This window comes from Glycine soja, chromosome 7 (assembly GCF_004193775.1).
Source record: "Glycine soja cultivar W05 chromosome 7, ASM419377v2, whole genome shotgun sequence".
In the NCBI taxonomy this organism is placed as follows: Eukaryota; Viridiplantae; Streptophyta; class Magnoliopsida; order Fabales; family Fabaceae; genus Glycine; species Glycine soja.
In genome coordinates, this window is record NC_041008.1 from 45,004,471 (window position 1) to 45,018,036 (window position 13,566).

Below are 13,566 nucleotides of genomic sequence, written 5' to 3' on the forward strand. Positions count from 1 at the left end.
AAATCATGATAAATTAATTTTTAAGATAGTTATTTTAAAAATAAAAAACCTATGATTTTTTTTATTTTGATGTTTTATGATTAAATGATAATTTAAATCTTTTGTCTGAACTATTTTCTTTTAAGAATATAAAATTTCTTTATATTGTTGATTAATAGACTATTTTCTCTTTAAGACATTATTGGTCAACAAATTATTTTCTGTTAAAAATATAAAATATATTTACATTATCGGTCAACGGATTATTTTTCCTTGAAAAGATAAAAAAAATTATCAGATTATTTTCTCTTAAAAATATAAAATATTAACAAAATATTTTCTCTCAAAACAATCTTTAGATAGATTCTGAGGGGATGTTTGGTTTGATTTTTTTCTATTTTCATTTTCACTGGAAATAAAAAATGGTGATGAAAATGTGTTTGGTTAAATTTTTGAAAATATTTTCGTGAAAATATTTTCTCAAATGAACCAAAAATTGAAAATAATAAAATATCATTTTCAGTGTTTTTTTCATTTTGGATAAAATGAAAATTAAGCTGATGGCAATAAATGTAATTTTAAATAAATTTAAAAATATATTTTCTCTTGAAAACGCATTGTCAATGTTTTTATTTTTTAAAAATAAAAAATAAGAAGTGAAACCAAACATGTTTTTAAAATTTTAATATTTTGAAAATAAAAACAAAAAATAAAAATGTAAATATAAATAATTCATTCCTTACGAAAGAGACCAAGGGAGAGTGGGATTATTTTTTTGGTAATATTGTGAGATGTTTGGCGCGTACATAAATAATAAATCAACAGTCTCTCTCTCCCACCAATGAAAAGATCGTCTCTCAGAGTAAAGGAAAGAAAAAAATAAATAAATAAAAGCTTTGAAACGGAAAGAGAGAGAGAAGCTAGAGAGAGAAAGAGACCAAACTAATTAGTGTAGAAGAAACAGAGACGCTGTGTGGGTGTGGGTGTGGGTGTGGGAGAGAGAGGGAGAGAGAAAGCAGAGAAAATCCGAAGCAGTTTTCTCACACTTTTTGATCGGAACCTCTCATTCCGCGTTCAGATTGCGCCCCCCATTTGGTCCTTACAATGGAGCGGTACGGGCGGGCCAGCGAAGGGTCGCAGTCTGATCCGTCGCCGGAATGGACCGTGGCCGCCGACGTCGACGCCGGCCTCGAAGGTGATTCTATCTGCATTCTCTATTATTCATTCCCTTGGCGATTTTCGATTTGCGCAGAAACAGAATAATGCGGAGTAGTAGTAGGTTTGAGTTTGATCTTGATTTTGCGAATAATGCAGAGTCGTCGTGGCAACTCGGATTACCCGGTGCTGAATCTTACCCTATGCGTCCCGATGAGGCGGATTGTATCTACTATTTGAGAACGGGATTTTGCGGTTACGGCACACGCTGTCGATTCAACCATCCTCGTGACCGTGCCGCGGTAATTACTTCTTCTTAATTCTCGTTTCGCAGGGTTTTGGCTTCGTTGCTTCCTCGTGTACGTGTTTGTGTCTCCAATTTTGCTTTTGATCTCGGCTCTGTGTGGTTTACTATGAACGGTTACAATTCAGTTCGTTGAATTTTTCTTGTGTCGTGTGTTAATTGAACTCAATTTGTGTGAGATTACGGGGTCTGCATTGGACGCTGTGATCGAACGTTTCCTAATTTGGGGGTATTTATGTGTGTTTTGCTGTTTTTAGGTTATTGGAGCTGCGCCGAGGACTGGAGGAGAGTTTCCAGAGCGCGTGGGACAGCCTGTGTGCCAGGTTTTTCATAGATTCTGTGCTGCACTTATATTAAATGGTTGCATTTGATGGATGATACTATATTTACTTTCTGTTTTACAAAGTGATTTGTTTGGGTGAAAGTTCAAATTGACTTCTGTTTTTGTTTTGGTTGTCTTCAATGTTGGTGACTTTCCTTATCTGTTGGTTGTATCTGCTCATGGTTAAACTGCAGTACTATATGAGGACGGGATCATGCAAATTTGGTGCGTCCTGCAAGTACCACCATCCTAGGCAGGTGCCAGGCACTGCTACCCCTGTGCCACTAAATTATTATGGATACCCATTGCGAGTGGTCTGTATCAGTTTGTGTTTACTGCGTAAAATTATGTGTGCTTTGTGAATTTTGGTGTCACTCTTTTCCTAACGATGATGGAAGTTTTGTTCAAACTTGAATTTTCGTGCATGATAACAGGGTCAGAAAGAGTGTTCCTATTACGTGAAAACTGGACAGTGCAAGTTTGGTGCAACTTGTAAATTCCATCATCCACAGCCTGCAGGCGTCCAAGTTCTAGCACCATCACCAGTTCCTCCAGTTTCACCTCTGCCTGTACCTGTACCTTCACCAATGTATCCAACTGTACATCCCCCATCTGGTCCTTCACAACAACAATATGGTGTACTTGTTGCAAGGCCACCTATGCTACCTGGCTCAGTAGTCCAGGGTCCCTATGGGCCTATGGTAGTGTCCCCTACCATGGTCCCTTTTTCAGGCTGGAGTCCTTATCAGGTAGGTCCTCCATTTCGTATGAACTGCTTACTATAGTTATGTGTACATTCATTGAAGTTGTTAAGCATTTGGTGCAGGCTCCTGCCACAAACCCTCTACTTCCATCCAGCACTACATCTAATGTTGGTTCTACACAGCTTTATGGGATAACCCAGCTACCTTCATCAGCAGCTACTTATACTGGACCTTATCAACCTTCTGGTTCTTCAATTGGTCCTTCAGGTGCTAGTCAGAAGGAGCATCCATTTCCAGAAAGGCCTGATCAACCAGAATGTCATCATTACATGAAAACAGGGGACTGTAAATTTGGCCCGTTGTGTAGATATCATCATCCACCAGACAAGAGTGCACCAAAAGCAAATGTAACCCTTAGTCCCGTGGGTCTTCCATTGCGTCCGGTAATTTCAACTCCTTTGTTTGGTGCTTTATATTTGGTTGTGACTAACGTATGCTTGATAAATATCCCCTTTCCTACCAAAAGTTTTGGTATCCAGTGATTAAAATAGCTAACTAAGGCATGACAAAATTAACTTCTTAATTGAGTCAGAGGCATAAGTTGTCGGGAGCAAGGTGCTCACTGCACTTTTTAGCTTTTCATTTAAATTCGTCATTGAAAACAATTCTGTGTAGGATCTTGTTCATTGGTTTTCATTTTATGCTAGCTATTTTCTGGGATGCTTTTCTATTTTCATGTATTATGCATTCATGTCGGGCTACATGTGCCTGTTGGTTTTATAGTGCCACCTTTTATGATATTAGAATTCCCATTTTGTACTGCATTTGTTATAAGTGTGCTTCAAGTTCCTTTCTTTAGGTGTGTAGCTTTTGTTAAAAATGTAGTGTATCATTATGACCGTGCCCAAGTGCAAGTACTGTAAGTAAGCTCCTCTTTCAGTTCTCTTGCTCTGGATATGTTCTTTGACAGGACAGGGAATTTTTTGTTGTATGAACTCTTGAATGATTGAAACTTTTTGTGTTTCTTCTTTAAATTTGTATGTACTGAAACTTACACCTTGAATGTAATACTTGGTCTAATGTTCTATTGTACTTTAATTCTCTGATTAGTTTCTCCTGCTTAGTTACTTGCCCTTGAAAAATGGACAAAGCAAAAGCCTACTGACACCATATGCCAAATTTTTTATTTGATTAAAAGAGAGTGAGCAGCAAGGATCAATTTTGTATGCACTTGGTCAGAGTCTCTGGTAGCATGTTGTCTCAACAACCAACTATCCCCTTATCTCAAGTTAATATAAATCCCAAGAACGTTTCTTATTAATAGGTTTCCAGCATTTAAACTCCATTTATGGATCTTTTCAATCATCTGCAAGCCATTTTGCTGTTACAGGTTTCAGGGACCTAAGTATACAATTTTATAATTAGCAGGGATCCAATTAAAAACTTACTTAAACTATAGGAACCTATTTGAAATTTTTTGTAAAACTATAGGGACTTGCAATGTAATATAACCTTATCAATATTTCTTACAACCCGTTACCCAATTTCAAAAAAAGGACATGTTTTAACAGTTTATTGACTTTATTTGGATAGGTGTTGGTTTTCTTATCTCTTTTTACTATTGCACCCCCTTTTTTTTTATTTAGTTTATATAGCATTGAGTTCTTTTCAGGTCCTTGCTGTGCAATGTGTTTTTAAATGCATCATAGTTTGTTCAATCTTTTGCATCTGTCTGCCATGGCATCAGTGTTTTCCTTGTCTGATTTAGATGCGATCACATGTTATGTTCTACTTATGTTCATTCATATTGGATGTTTATCATTGGAGCATTCCATATTCTTTTTCATTGTTTGTATGCTTGAAATTTATTTACATTAAAATGTGTTTCCAATATGAAGTTGTGACTCAATTCAAGAACCATAAGTTTATTGCCTGGGTTATGTACAGAGTTGGTTGCCATTGGTTGTATTTGCCTGAAATCTTTGACAGTGCTGTGAGTTTTATGCTCTAGGTTTCCATGTTTATTGCATAGCTGTGCATATGTTCTGCTATCTGTTGTTTCTCTCAAAGCTATGTTCCCATGCTAGCTTGAGTTCAAACTTTGTTTTCATTAGTAAATTTCATGTTACATTCTTTTGATTTTGGATTAGGGGTGCTTTCTATTTCCCATGTTATGTTCCATGGCACACTTTCTCTTATTATTTGATGTGGTCATTTCCAGTCTTCATAGACTAGTCTTCAATGATCTGTTTGGCTATTTTTCCCCTCTGCTTAGTGGTTTAGTATTTTTTCTTTTGGACTGTGGTTGAAGAATACACAATTATCTTACGTTATTTTTAATAATTATGACTTCAATTGTTTAAAGAACTGTGACTGCAATGACAAATTTGTCTGTTCTGTTGATTTTCTTTAATTAAATTGTCTGACTGCATTCATAAATTCTTAATTGTCACGTATTGTGTTTGATAATCAGGGGGCACCACCTTGCACTCATTATACCCAGCGTGGAGTTTGCAAGTTTGGTTCTGCATGCAAATTTGATCATCCTATGGGATCACTGAGTTATAGTCCATCTGCCTCTTCCCTAGCTGATATGCCAGTTGCACCCTATCCTGTGGGTTCCTCAATTGGTACTCTTGCCCTGTCATCTTTGTCATCAGAGTTGCGGCCTGAACTTGGTGCAGGATCCAACAAGGAGTCTGTTGCATCGAGAATGTCTTCAATGAGCACATCGACTGGATCGGTTGGCTTGACCTTGTCAAGCGTTGGTCCCATTTCTCACTCAAGCACCCAACCATCTGCTCAGAGTTCCAGTTCTCCGGAAACTACCAGTGCTACCACAAGTAGCACTGTATCTCACACCTCAAGCTAAGCAATGTGAATGAATTCCTCATTATTACTCCTTTTTATGTCAATTTTTCAACCGGCCATCATTACTCGAGGTTCTCAAATAGGTTTTATTTTTCAATTATCCCAGCTCCACATTCAGGTCTATAGCACACATTGCACCAATTGTCTGTGTTCATATAATCTTTTTGTGGCCATCCCTTTGATCTTGAATAAACCATGGCCAACCTTGAGAATTTTAGCAACCCATACACGCACCTTGCTTTTGAATAACTTCAAAAGAATCTGCAACTCCATTATGCACATGTCCATTCACATCTCCAATTTTCGTAGTTTGTTGTGCTTATCTATGCTTCAATCTTTTTTTATATGAGAAAATTTCTGCCCGGAGTTTCATTGACAGTGTAATCTCTCTTCACCTGAACCCTTTTTTTGCAAGTGGGAATAATCTCTAGTTCTGCCTGGAAGGTCCTGTTTGCCACTGTTCCCAACTTATCTAAGGTTTGAAGTGAAGAGAAGTAATCAGGAGACTACAATGAGGCTTCACATTGCTATCTTTTGTGATTTTAGATACACGGTGATGTTGTGACAAGTAAAATGCTTGACTTGGTACTTTATTACACAATACATATATGAAGAAACACATTTAAATTAACACATTTGAATGTCTAATAATCTATTTTTCTGTCATTTTACATGGTCAAGCTTTCGTGTGATATCAGGAGGTTTTTTTGGAGTTTTTTTTTTTTTGTTTAAATATGTTTGAAATCCTTGATATATACCTAAATTTTGTTGAGTCTTTGATAATTCTTTTCATTATTCTGAGTCTATGATATATTAAAAGTTTTGTTTTGTCAATTAAGCGATGACGTGATAGCATTCCAATGACTAATATATCATGGACCTAAAAGTTATTTAAACTTTTTTTCTTTTATAATTTTTATCATTGCCCCTCCCCCATTATATTTGGATGTTTGTTGTAAGATGATTGTATTTATAAATAGAATACACTTTCTTCTAGCGAAAGAGCACCTGTGACATGCAACATATAATATGCAACAGAATTCAGAGCAGTAGATACGTTCTTACTTCTTAGCCATTTCAAAGTTGAAGGTCAGGGGTATTGCACCTGACCAACGAACTGACATGGCACCAAAAAAAAAAAACCCCTTCACATTAAAAATGAAATATCAAACTGGTCTCTTCAGAGTGTATCTTCCTGTCTAAAAGGAGTTTGATTGTAACCTCCAAAATTTCCCTTCGTTTAGAACAAAACAAGTCCCAGTTTTCACTTTTCAGTGGTCTAAACTAGAATTAGTTGCAAATTCTTGTTTTGCACAATGATTGGATCCGAGTATCGATTTCTAATTAGTAGTAGATGCTGTTGGTAAAGCTATGTGGTGAGCCTCTGAACTAGGTTAAACTCGTCCAATCATTTCTTGTTTTAGAAAATTATATCTCATTCTTTTCCAAGCTCTTTGAGATGAACCAAACTCGGGTATTCTCTGTTCTCTTAAAAAGGTATGATACTTAGTATCTCTATAATTGGATAGTTGGGATTTTCATCAACGATCCAGGACAACTGATAAGATAGGGAAAGAGACAAATCAAAACAGTTTTGAACAGAACCTATTGTGAAGTGTTATTTTTTCTTAATACCCGGGGACCAAAATAATTAATAACATCCGTTTTCTGATAACAACTTTGCTAAATGGATTACAAGAAATAACTGCATAAATAGCTTGGGAGCATTACTCTATTGTAACTCTGAAGTATTTATTAGCTTTGGTTTTGAACTAGATACAATATAAGTTCATCGTCCTTTTTAAGAATGTATTCCGTATTTAAGTCCTTTTTATTTTACAAATTTAATATTTATCGTCAATTGTTTTATATTCATTAAACAATTGTTATCCAATTTTAGTCTTTACAATATAAGACAGAATGATTCGAAACCCGGTATCAAATCTTATAAATTGACATTTTTAATAACTTTGTTAAAAGTGAATTATATCAACTCAACTGATATTTGAAATGTTATAAAGTATATCAAATCTACAAAAAGACATATTCTAAAAAATAATCAAATTTTCATCACACCTGCAATGTGATATTTAAAATACAAATAAATATTTATTATTGAATATTATATATATATATATATGTATGATTTTTTAAAATATGTGATAATTATCATATCATGTAATTTAACATTGATATCGAGAGTTTCTTTGTCCCATAGCCTGAACATGATTGATCAGTGAAATTTTTTCCTTTCAATTATGTTTTTTTTTCATCCATAAGGTTTGAATCTAAGATCTTACCTAAGGAGACTAAGTCTAGTATCACTCAGACCATACAATTACTTATTTTTTAAAAATAGGCTTAAATAAACTAACCCTTAATTTGACATCTAATATCAATTCATAGATTACACATATAGAAAACAAAATTTTAAAATTCATTATATGAATTTTTTTTATAAAAAATTTAAATTTTTGAAATTTTAAAACAAAATTTTAAACAACTAAAAATGTGAAATTTTAATTTCCTTCTAAAAGGTGAGAAATTGAAATTCTCTTATTGATAGAAGAACTTTTCATAACGCACGCGTATTTCATTTATAATATTCATCCTCTCTTCCACCTGAAAGTTCTCTAAATCTTGTTCTCGAACTCGTGACTCTTCTCTCACGTCGATGATCCTCCTTTTCAAGAAACACCGTTTGAGCTCACGGAATATCAATCGGGTGCTGGCCGTAGGGGGACACGTAGAATTGTATCCATCAGGGGAGCAACCATCAATGCTCATCACGCGGCGGAGGTACTCGTCTGCGTGGAGGGCCTGGGCCATATCTTGCGCCGTTGAGAATGTTGTGGTCAAGTGTAGTGTGGTGGTGTAAACTGGCATGTCCCGATTCCCCTACAACTCCCCATGTCACATCAGTATTATTTTCTTTGGAAGCAAATCAACTATATATTTTCTTCTCTTTGCATTTATTTTCTTTCACCCTCACAATTTTAATTTTTTTTTATTCAAACACAAAATTTTAAAAATAAAAGAATTTTAATTGAAGTATTTAAAATTTCTCATAATTTAAAATTTTTTAGTCCAAACACACTAAAGAAAACGACATCTAGCTTTTACCCTTTTGTTTGGAGTAATGTTCAATTAGTCAAAATCACTAATAGTAATGTTCATTTAGTTAGAAAAACTAATAGCTAAATGATTGTGTAAATTTTTTTATTCAAAATAAAATAGTCATACTTTTTTTTACTCATTTTTTTCTCTCACTCTCCAATAAATTTATGTATAAAATAAATAAAGGCTTGATTTTATATCACAAGTGATGCATGAGTTTCATTAAATTATTTTTTATATTTGTATTTAATATTATTTTAAAAAAAAACGAATAAACATTATTTTTTGAAATATTTAGTATTATATTTAATATAATTGCATTAAAATTAAATAAAAATATTAATTATATTTTTAATTGAGTAGATATTATCTTTAAAAATATTAAGTCTATTGAAATTTATCATATTTTTTCTCCAAAAGAAATAGTGATATAATACATATATTAAATGTATAAATTCAAAAGAAAAATAGTAAATATAAATTTATAATTATTTAAATTAAAATTTATTACTTGGACAAGTTTATCTAAATATAAGAAGATAATTTAAATATATAAAAAATAAAATTATTATTATTTTATAATTTATTATAAATAATTCATCGTAAATGGAGTTTTAGGTATTATGTTAATTTTAAAAAATAAATAAAAATATTGATTGTGAATTTTGTTCCTGAGATGTGGTTATAAACTAAAATATATCAAATATTATAATTTATTAAAATAAATTATCAAATATTAATTATATATTTCATATTTATTAACTTTTAAATAAGAGAAAAAGTCAAAAATATAATTTTAATTATGTGATATTAGTAAAGATTTAAATTGACTAATCTCTCGTCACATCATATTATTGTTATTGAGAGATGTGAGAGCAGTAGAAAAATATCAATTAAGGAGTGGAAATGAATACTATTTTTAATTGTTACATTATCTTTTATTTTATTAGTTTTTCTCTATTTCCTATTTAATAAATATGTCAAAGATAATAATAATAAATCAAAAGATATTGAATCATAATTATTTTTTATAAAAAAAATAAAAGATTAAAGTTAAAAAATGAGTAATCTTCTATTAATGTTTGATCAGTAATGTGAAGTTAAAGTTTTGATTTAATAATTCAAAAATATTTTGAAGTAAAGGCTTACATAATTAAATCAAGTTAACAACTGTTGTAAAGTTAGAATTTTGATTTGGCGCCTTTCAAAGGTTGAAGTGAAATTTACTTACATACATAGATAGGTTAGAAAACAACTAAGGACAAAATTGATAAAAAAAATAATTATTGTGATATTGAATTTTACAAATGATAAATAAATAGAATTTTTTTCCCAAAAAATCTAACACTTTAAAAGAAACGGAATGAGTATATATTTAATTTTAAGCTGATAAATTAATTCTGAATTCAAAATTGATTTGAAGTTTAAAAAAATTCAATTCTATTTAAAATTAATTTTACATACCACCATGACCATGAACACGAATGCTTCAACTTCAACCAGTTCACTCGCTAAAGTCTCCTGCCGTAACTATTTCTTTCTCCTTTTTTTGTTCCAGACAAAAAGTGCGTCTGATAAGATTTGGGATGGTTGTCCTTGCTTCCCATGTTCCCATACCTAACCATGGTATTGCTTCAGGCATGGAGCATTTTTTGAAAATTCAACTTCTTTTAGGAGATTATAAAAGAAAAGGAAAAGGAAGAGGGAAACGAAAAGAAGGAAAAACAACTCATTATCTAATCAATCAATAGCCAGCAAAAGGGAATGTACTGCAAGCAATTGATTAGAATCCCGGGTTATTGGCTTGACAATATGTCTTTCTGTGTACCTATGCTTGTTCCATGCGTACCTTTATTGTAGCAAAAAGCTTAGGCAACTAGCCCAAAAGAAGGATAAAATCATGCCATCAATATGTATACATATATACAATATAAATAATAAGTTTATTTGTACTTTTCATCTTTATTTTCACAGTTCATTATCTTAAAACCCAAGAGTTATGAATAATTACTCATGACAACAGTTAGATTTTTAAAAAATAAAAACAATTAAAAATGGATTTTGTTAGATTTATAATATTTTAATTTTTAATTTTTATTTAAATATTTGATATATTTTTCTTCTTAATTTACCCAAAATCAATGATACATTACATTTATGTTATATTTATGTTAATTATTGGATACTTTAAGGAAAATAATTAAATTTAAACTAAGGAAACTCAATTAACATAAAATTATTTCATTTCAATCAATAATTTTGAATTTGAGTGATAGGTATTTAATTATAATCTTACCTAACTACAGTAAAATTATTTCCCATGAAGGATATATAAAATATTTCTTTACTAAACAAAATCTAAAGAACCAAAATCATATGCAAAATGAGAAAATAAAATAGAGTATAAAAGTATAATTAAACCTAAATAACAATAACGGGGAAAGCCAGAGCATCACAGGAAAGGCTTTCCATTGATTTGAAAGTGAGAGCTGGCAGTGGAGCTTTTTTCAACATCTCAAAACCTAAAGAGCTCACTCACCCCATGATGTGTGCAATTTAGTAATTACATTAGAAGAAGGAAAAAGGCTTGCTAGACCCAAGTTACAAGGAAAAATAAAAAGAAAAACGTACAAGTGCATGCAATACAAGTACACAATGGCACTCCTTGATAAATGCACGTCAGAAGAGTGGGTATCCCAAGTCTACGTCCCCAAAGGGTGGAAGTGACGGAGAACAGGTTGTAGAAGAAGAAGCAGCCTCATTCATTAGCCCATAGCTTGAACTAGGACTATCATTTATGGGGCATAATGCATCCATGCACCCATTTTCCACCCTCATTGGGTTCTTAAATATAGCTGAAAGTTCACTGCTATTCCAATCCCATGACTGCTGATCATCCCATGATCCTTGACTCACTTCACTTTGATAACAAAAATCTGAAAAGTTATAAGATGCCCTTGGTGCCATTTCAATGCCTTCTTGAGAGAATGAAGTCATGTCAACATGTGAGTACTGATGATGATGGTGATTAGTACTCTCCATGGAGCTTGTGTTAGCCTTTTGATCACTCACGTTGCTCTTTCTGGAGTTTGAACTGTTGGAACTGGATGAAGCAGGTCTGAAGCAATCATCAGGAACTATGCATTCGAGATAGCCCGAGTTAGAATCACTGGAAAAGAAGAAATTATCATCCTGAGCTGACCCATATGTGGTTTCAACACACATGTCATTGTTCAATGGGGAGGGGTTTCCACAGTTTGGAGTACTGTGAATAACCTGAAAGTGGCTATTTTGGTTGGTCTGAGTGGTGGTGGTAGTGAGGAACTGTGAAGCTGGCAAGAGAGGTTGAACTTGAACATTCATAGGAGAAAGCTGGAGAGTGTGGAAGTTGATGTTATCAGAGTAAACAAAGTTGGTTCTAGCTTGGCTTCCTTTCATGGACAGAGCAGCTCTGTCATAAGCAAGAGCTGCTTCTTGAGCAGTGTCAAATGTGCCAAGCCAATGCCTCTCTTTGGTTGTGGGGTCTCTAATTTCAGCAGCATATCGACCCCAAGGGCGCCTCCTCACACCAAGGAACCTCCCTGGTTCTGCTTGCTTCCTTCTGCCCCTCCTCTCACCACAAGGAGAAGTGTTGCGTTGGAGGAGAGAGAGACACATTTGAGTTTGGCTAGGATCATATCCTTTGAAGGGTGTATCTGATGAGGTTCTCGAGGTTGACATGGCTAAGAAAATTTGGAGTGAAATGAGCAGAGGAAATGTGAGTTAAACAGTGTGCCAAATGAAGAGAATGGGACTGCAGAAGGTAGTGAAGGTTACGTTATGATGAATGGGAGAAGTCTTTGGGGGGAGTCTTTTAAAGACTGTGACTTGATCATGGAAGGAAGAAAAAAGGACATTTTATTGCAGATGTCATTCTTTGGAGACCATCCTCTCCTTTCCACCTACTTTTTAAAACCTTTCTTTTTCTTATTTCTATTAAACCTCTAGTTCTCCATCCCATTTAGTTAAGGCTCACGACTAAACAGTGAAAATAAAGATGCCCTTCACTTGTCAAGTACTTTAAATGGGGCTCTACACGCTGCACTTTTGAGATCTTATTTCCTTGCAACAGTCACTTTCTTTCTAGTTCCAACGACAGTCTAAAATGTGTTCTCTGTATCTTTGTAATAATAAGCACAGACATAGATAGATAAATGAGCTGGAAAAATAATAGATAAAATTACATTGTATTAATGAAGTGATTGAACACAAATAATTAATGTTTTAAAATTAAAATTGAATTATTTAAATAATATTCAAGTTTGATCATTAATAAAAAAAATTATTAGTCATGTTTTTATTACATTCCGAAACTTTGGATTAGTTGTTTTTTGAGGTTGAGAAAAAAAATTACATAGATGTTGAATAATGTAAAACTTAGGGAGGTAATTATTACATGAGGGTCCATGTAAGGTATTGGGATTTGATAAGGATTGACAAAATTAAATCTCTATGCATATCAGTTCACGTGTAAAGGCCCAGCTAATCAACTAACTACCTGGAATTGACCTGGTAAGCTCTATTGTGCTATTTCCAATACAAGGAAAAAAATAAAGAAAAAAAGGACATACTGATGCACCACAAAAGTAAAGCTTTCCCTATAAATTACTATTTTTAATTTTAATTTATGTACCAAGAAATCTAACATAAAACTTCAACCTCAGTTTTTTTTCTAGGCTTGATAGATATTGACCTATAAGGTTTGTTTTTTGAGATAATACATATACTGCTGTTTTTGGAGAACTTTCCTGGATGATTGAATGATTGGAGCAAATGAAATCTTATTATGCTGGAATCAATCCCTGACAAAACCATAAAAGGAAAAACAACTGCGTGGTTTTGTCTGCACCCTCCTAGAGAGTCTCAAACATTTGAATTTGGAGGTACTAATCTTAGCATGACATTCACTAGCTGCATGTATTATGCACATGTGAATCCGCGTTTTATGCAAAATAATCAACCAATTACATCGGAGGCTCTTGTTCGCTTCATGATTTTCAAAGGGAGCAGTTAAAATCATCTATAACTACACACAAAAATTATCCAACGATTTTATATTGTATGAGCCTTCCCTG

General features: G+C 33.2%; 2 protein-coding genes across 2 annotated transcripts; one reads left to right on the plus strand and one right to left on the minus strand.

Annotated features, from left to right (window-relative positions):
- Positions 1 to 850: 850 nt before the first annotated feature.
- LOC114420064 (zinc finger CCCH domain-containing protein 34-like) lies at positions 851 to 6,015 on the plus strand. Its single transcript, XM_028385915.1, has 7 exons — positions 851 to 1,174; positions 1,294 to 1,436; positions 1,696 to 1,761; positions 1,955 to 2,074; positions 2,195 to 2,509; positions 2,587 to 2,907; positions 4,938 to 6,015. Exons 1-7 carry the CDS (start codon positions 1,084 to 1,086, stop codon positions 5,334 to 5,336), a joined length of 1,455 nt encoding a protein of 484 aa, XP_028241716.1. The 5' UTR covers positions 851 to 1,083; the 3' UTR covers positions 5,337 to 6,015.
- Positions 6,016 to 10,904: 4,889 nt separating this feature from the next.
- Positions 10,905 to 12,344, minus strand: LOC114420065 (ethylene-responsive transcription factor ERF086-like). Its single transcript, XM_028385916.1, has one exon. It carries the CDS (start codon positions 12,170 to 12,172, stop codon positions 11,132 to 11,134), a length of 1,041 nt encoding a protein of 346 aa, XP_028241717.1. The 5' UTR covers positions 12,173 to 12,344; the 3' UTR covers positions 10,905 to 11,131.
- Between the last annotated feature and the right edge of the window lie 1,222 nt (positions 12,345 to 13,566).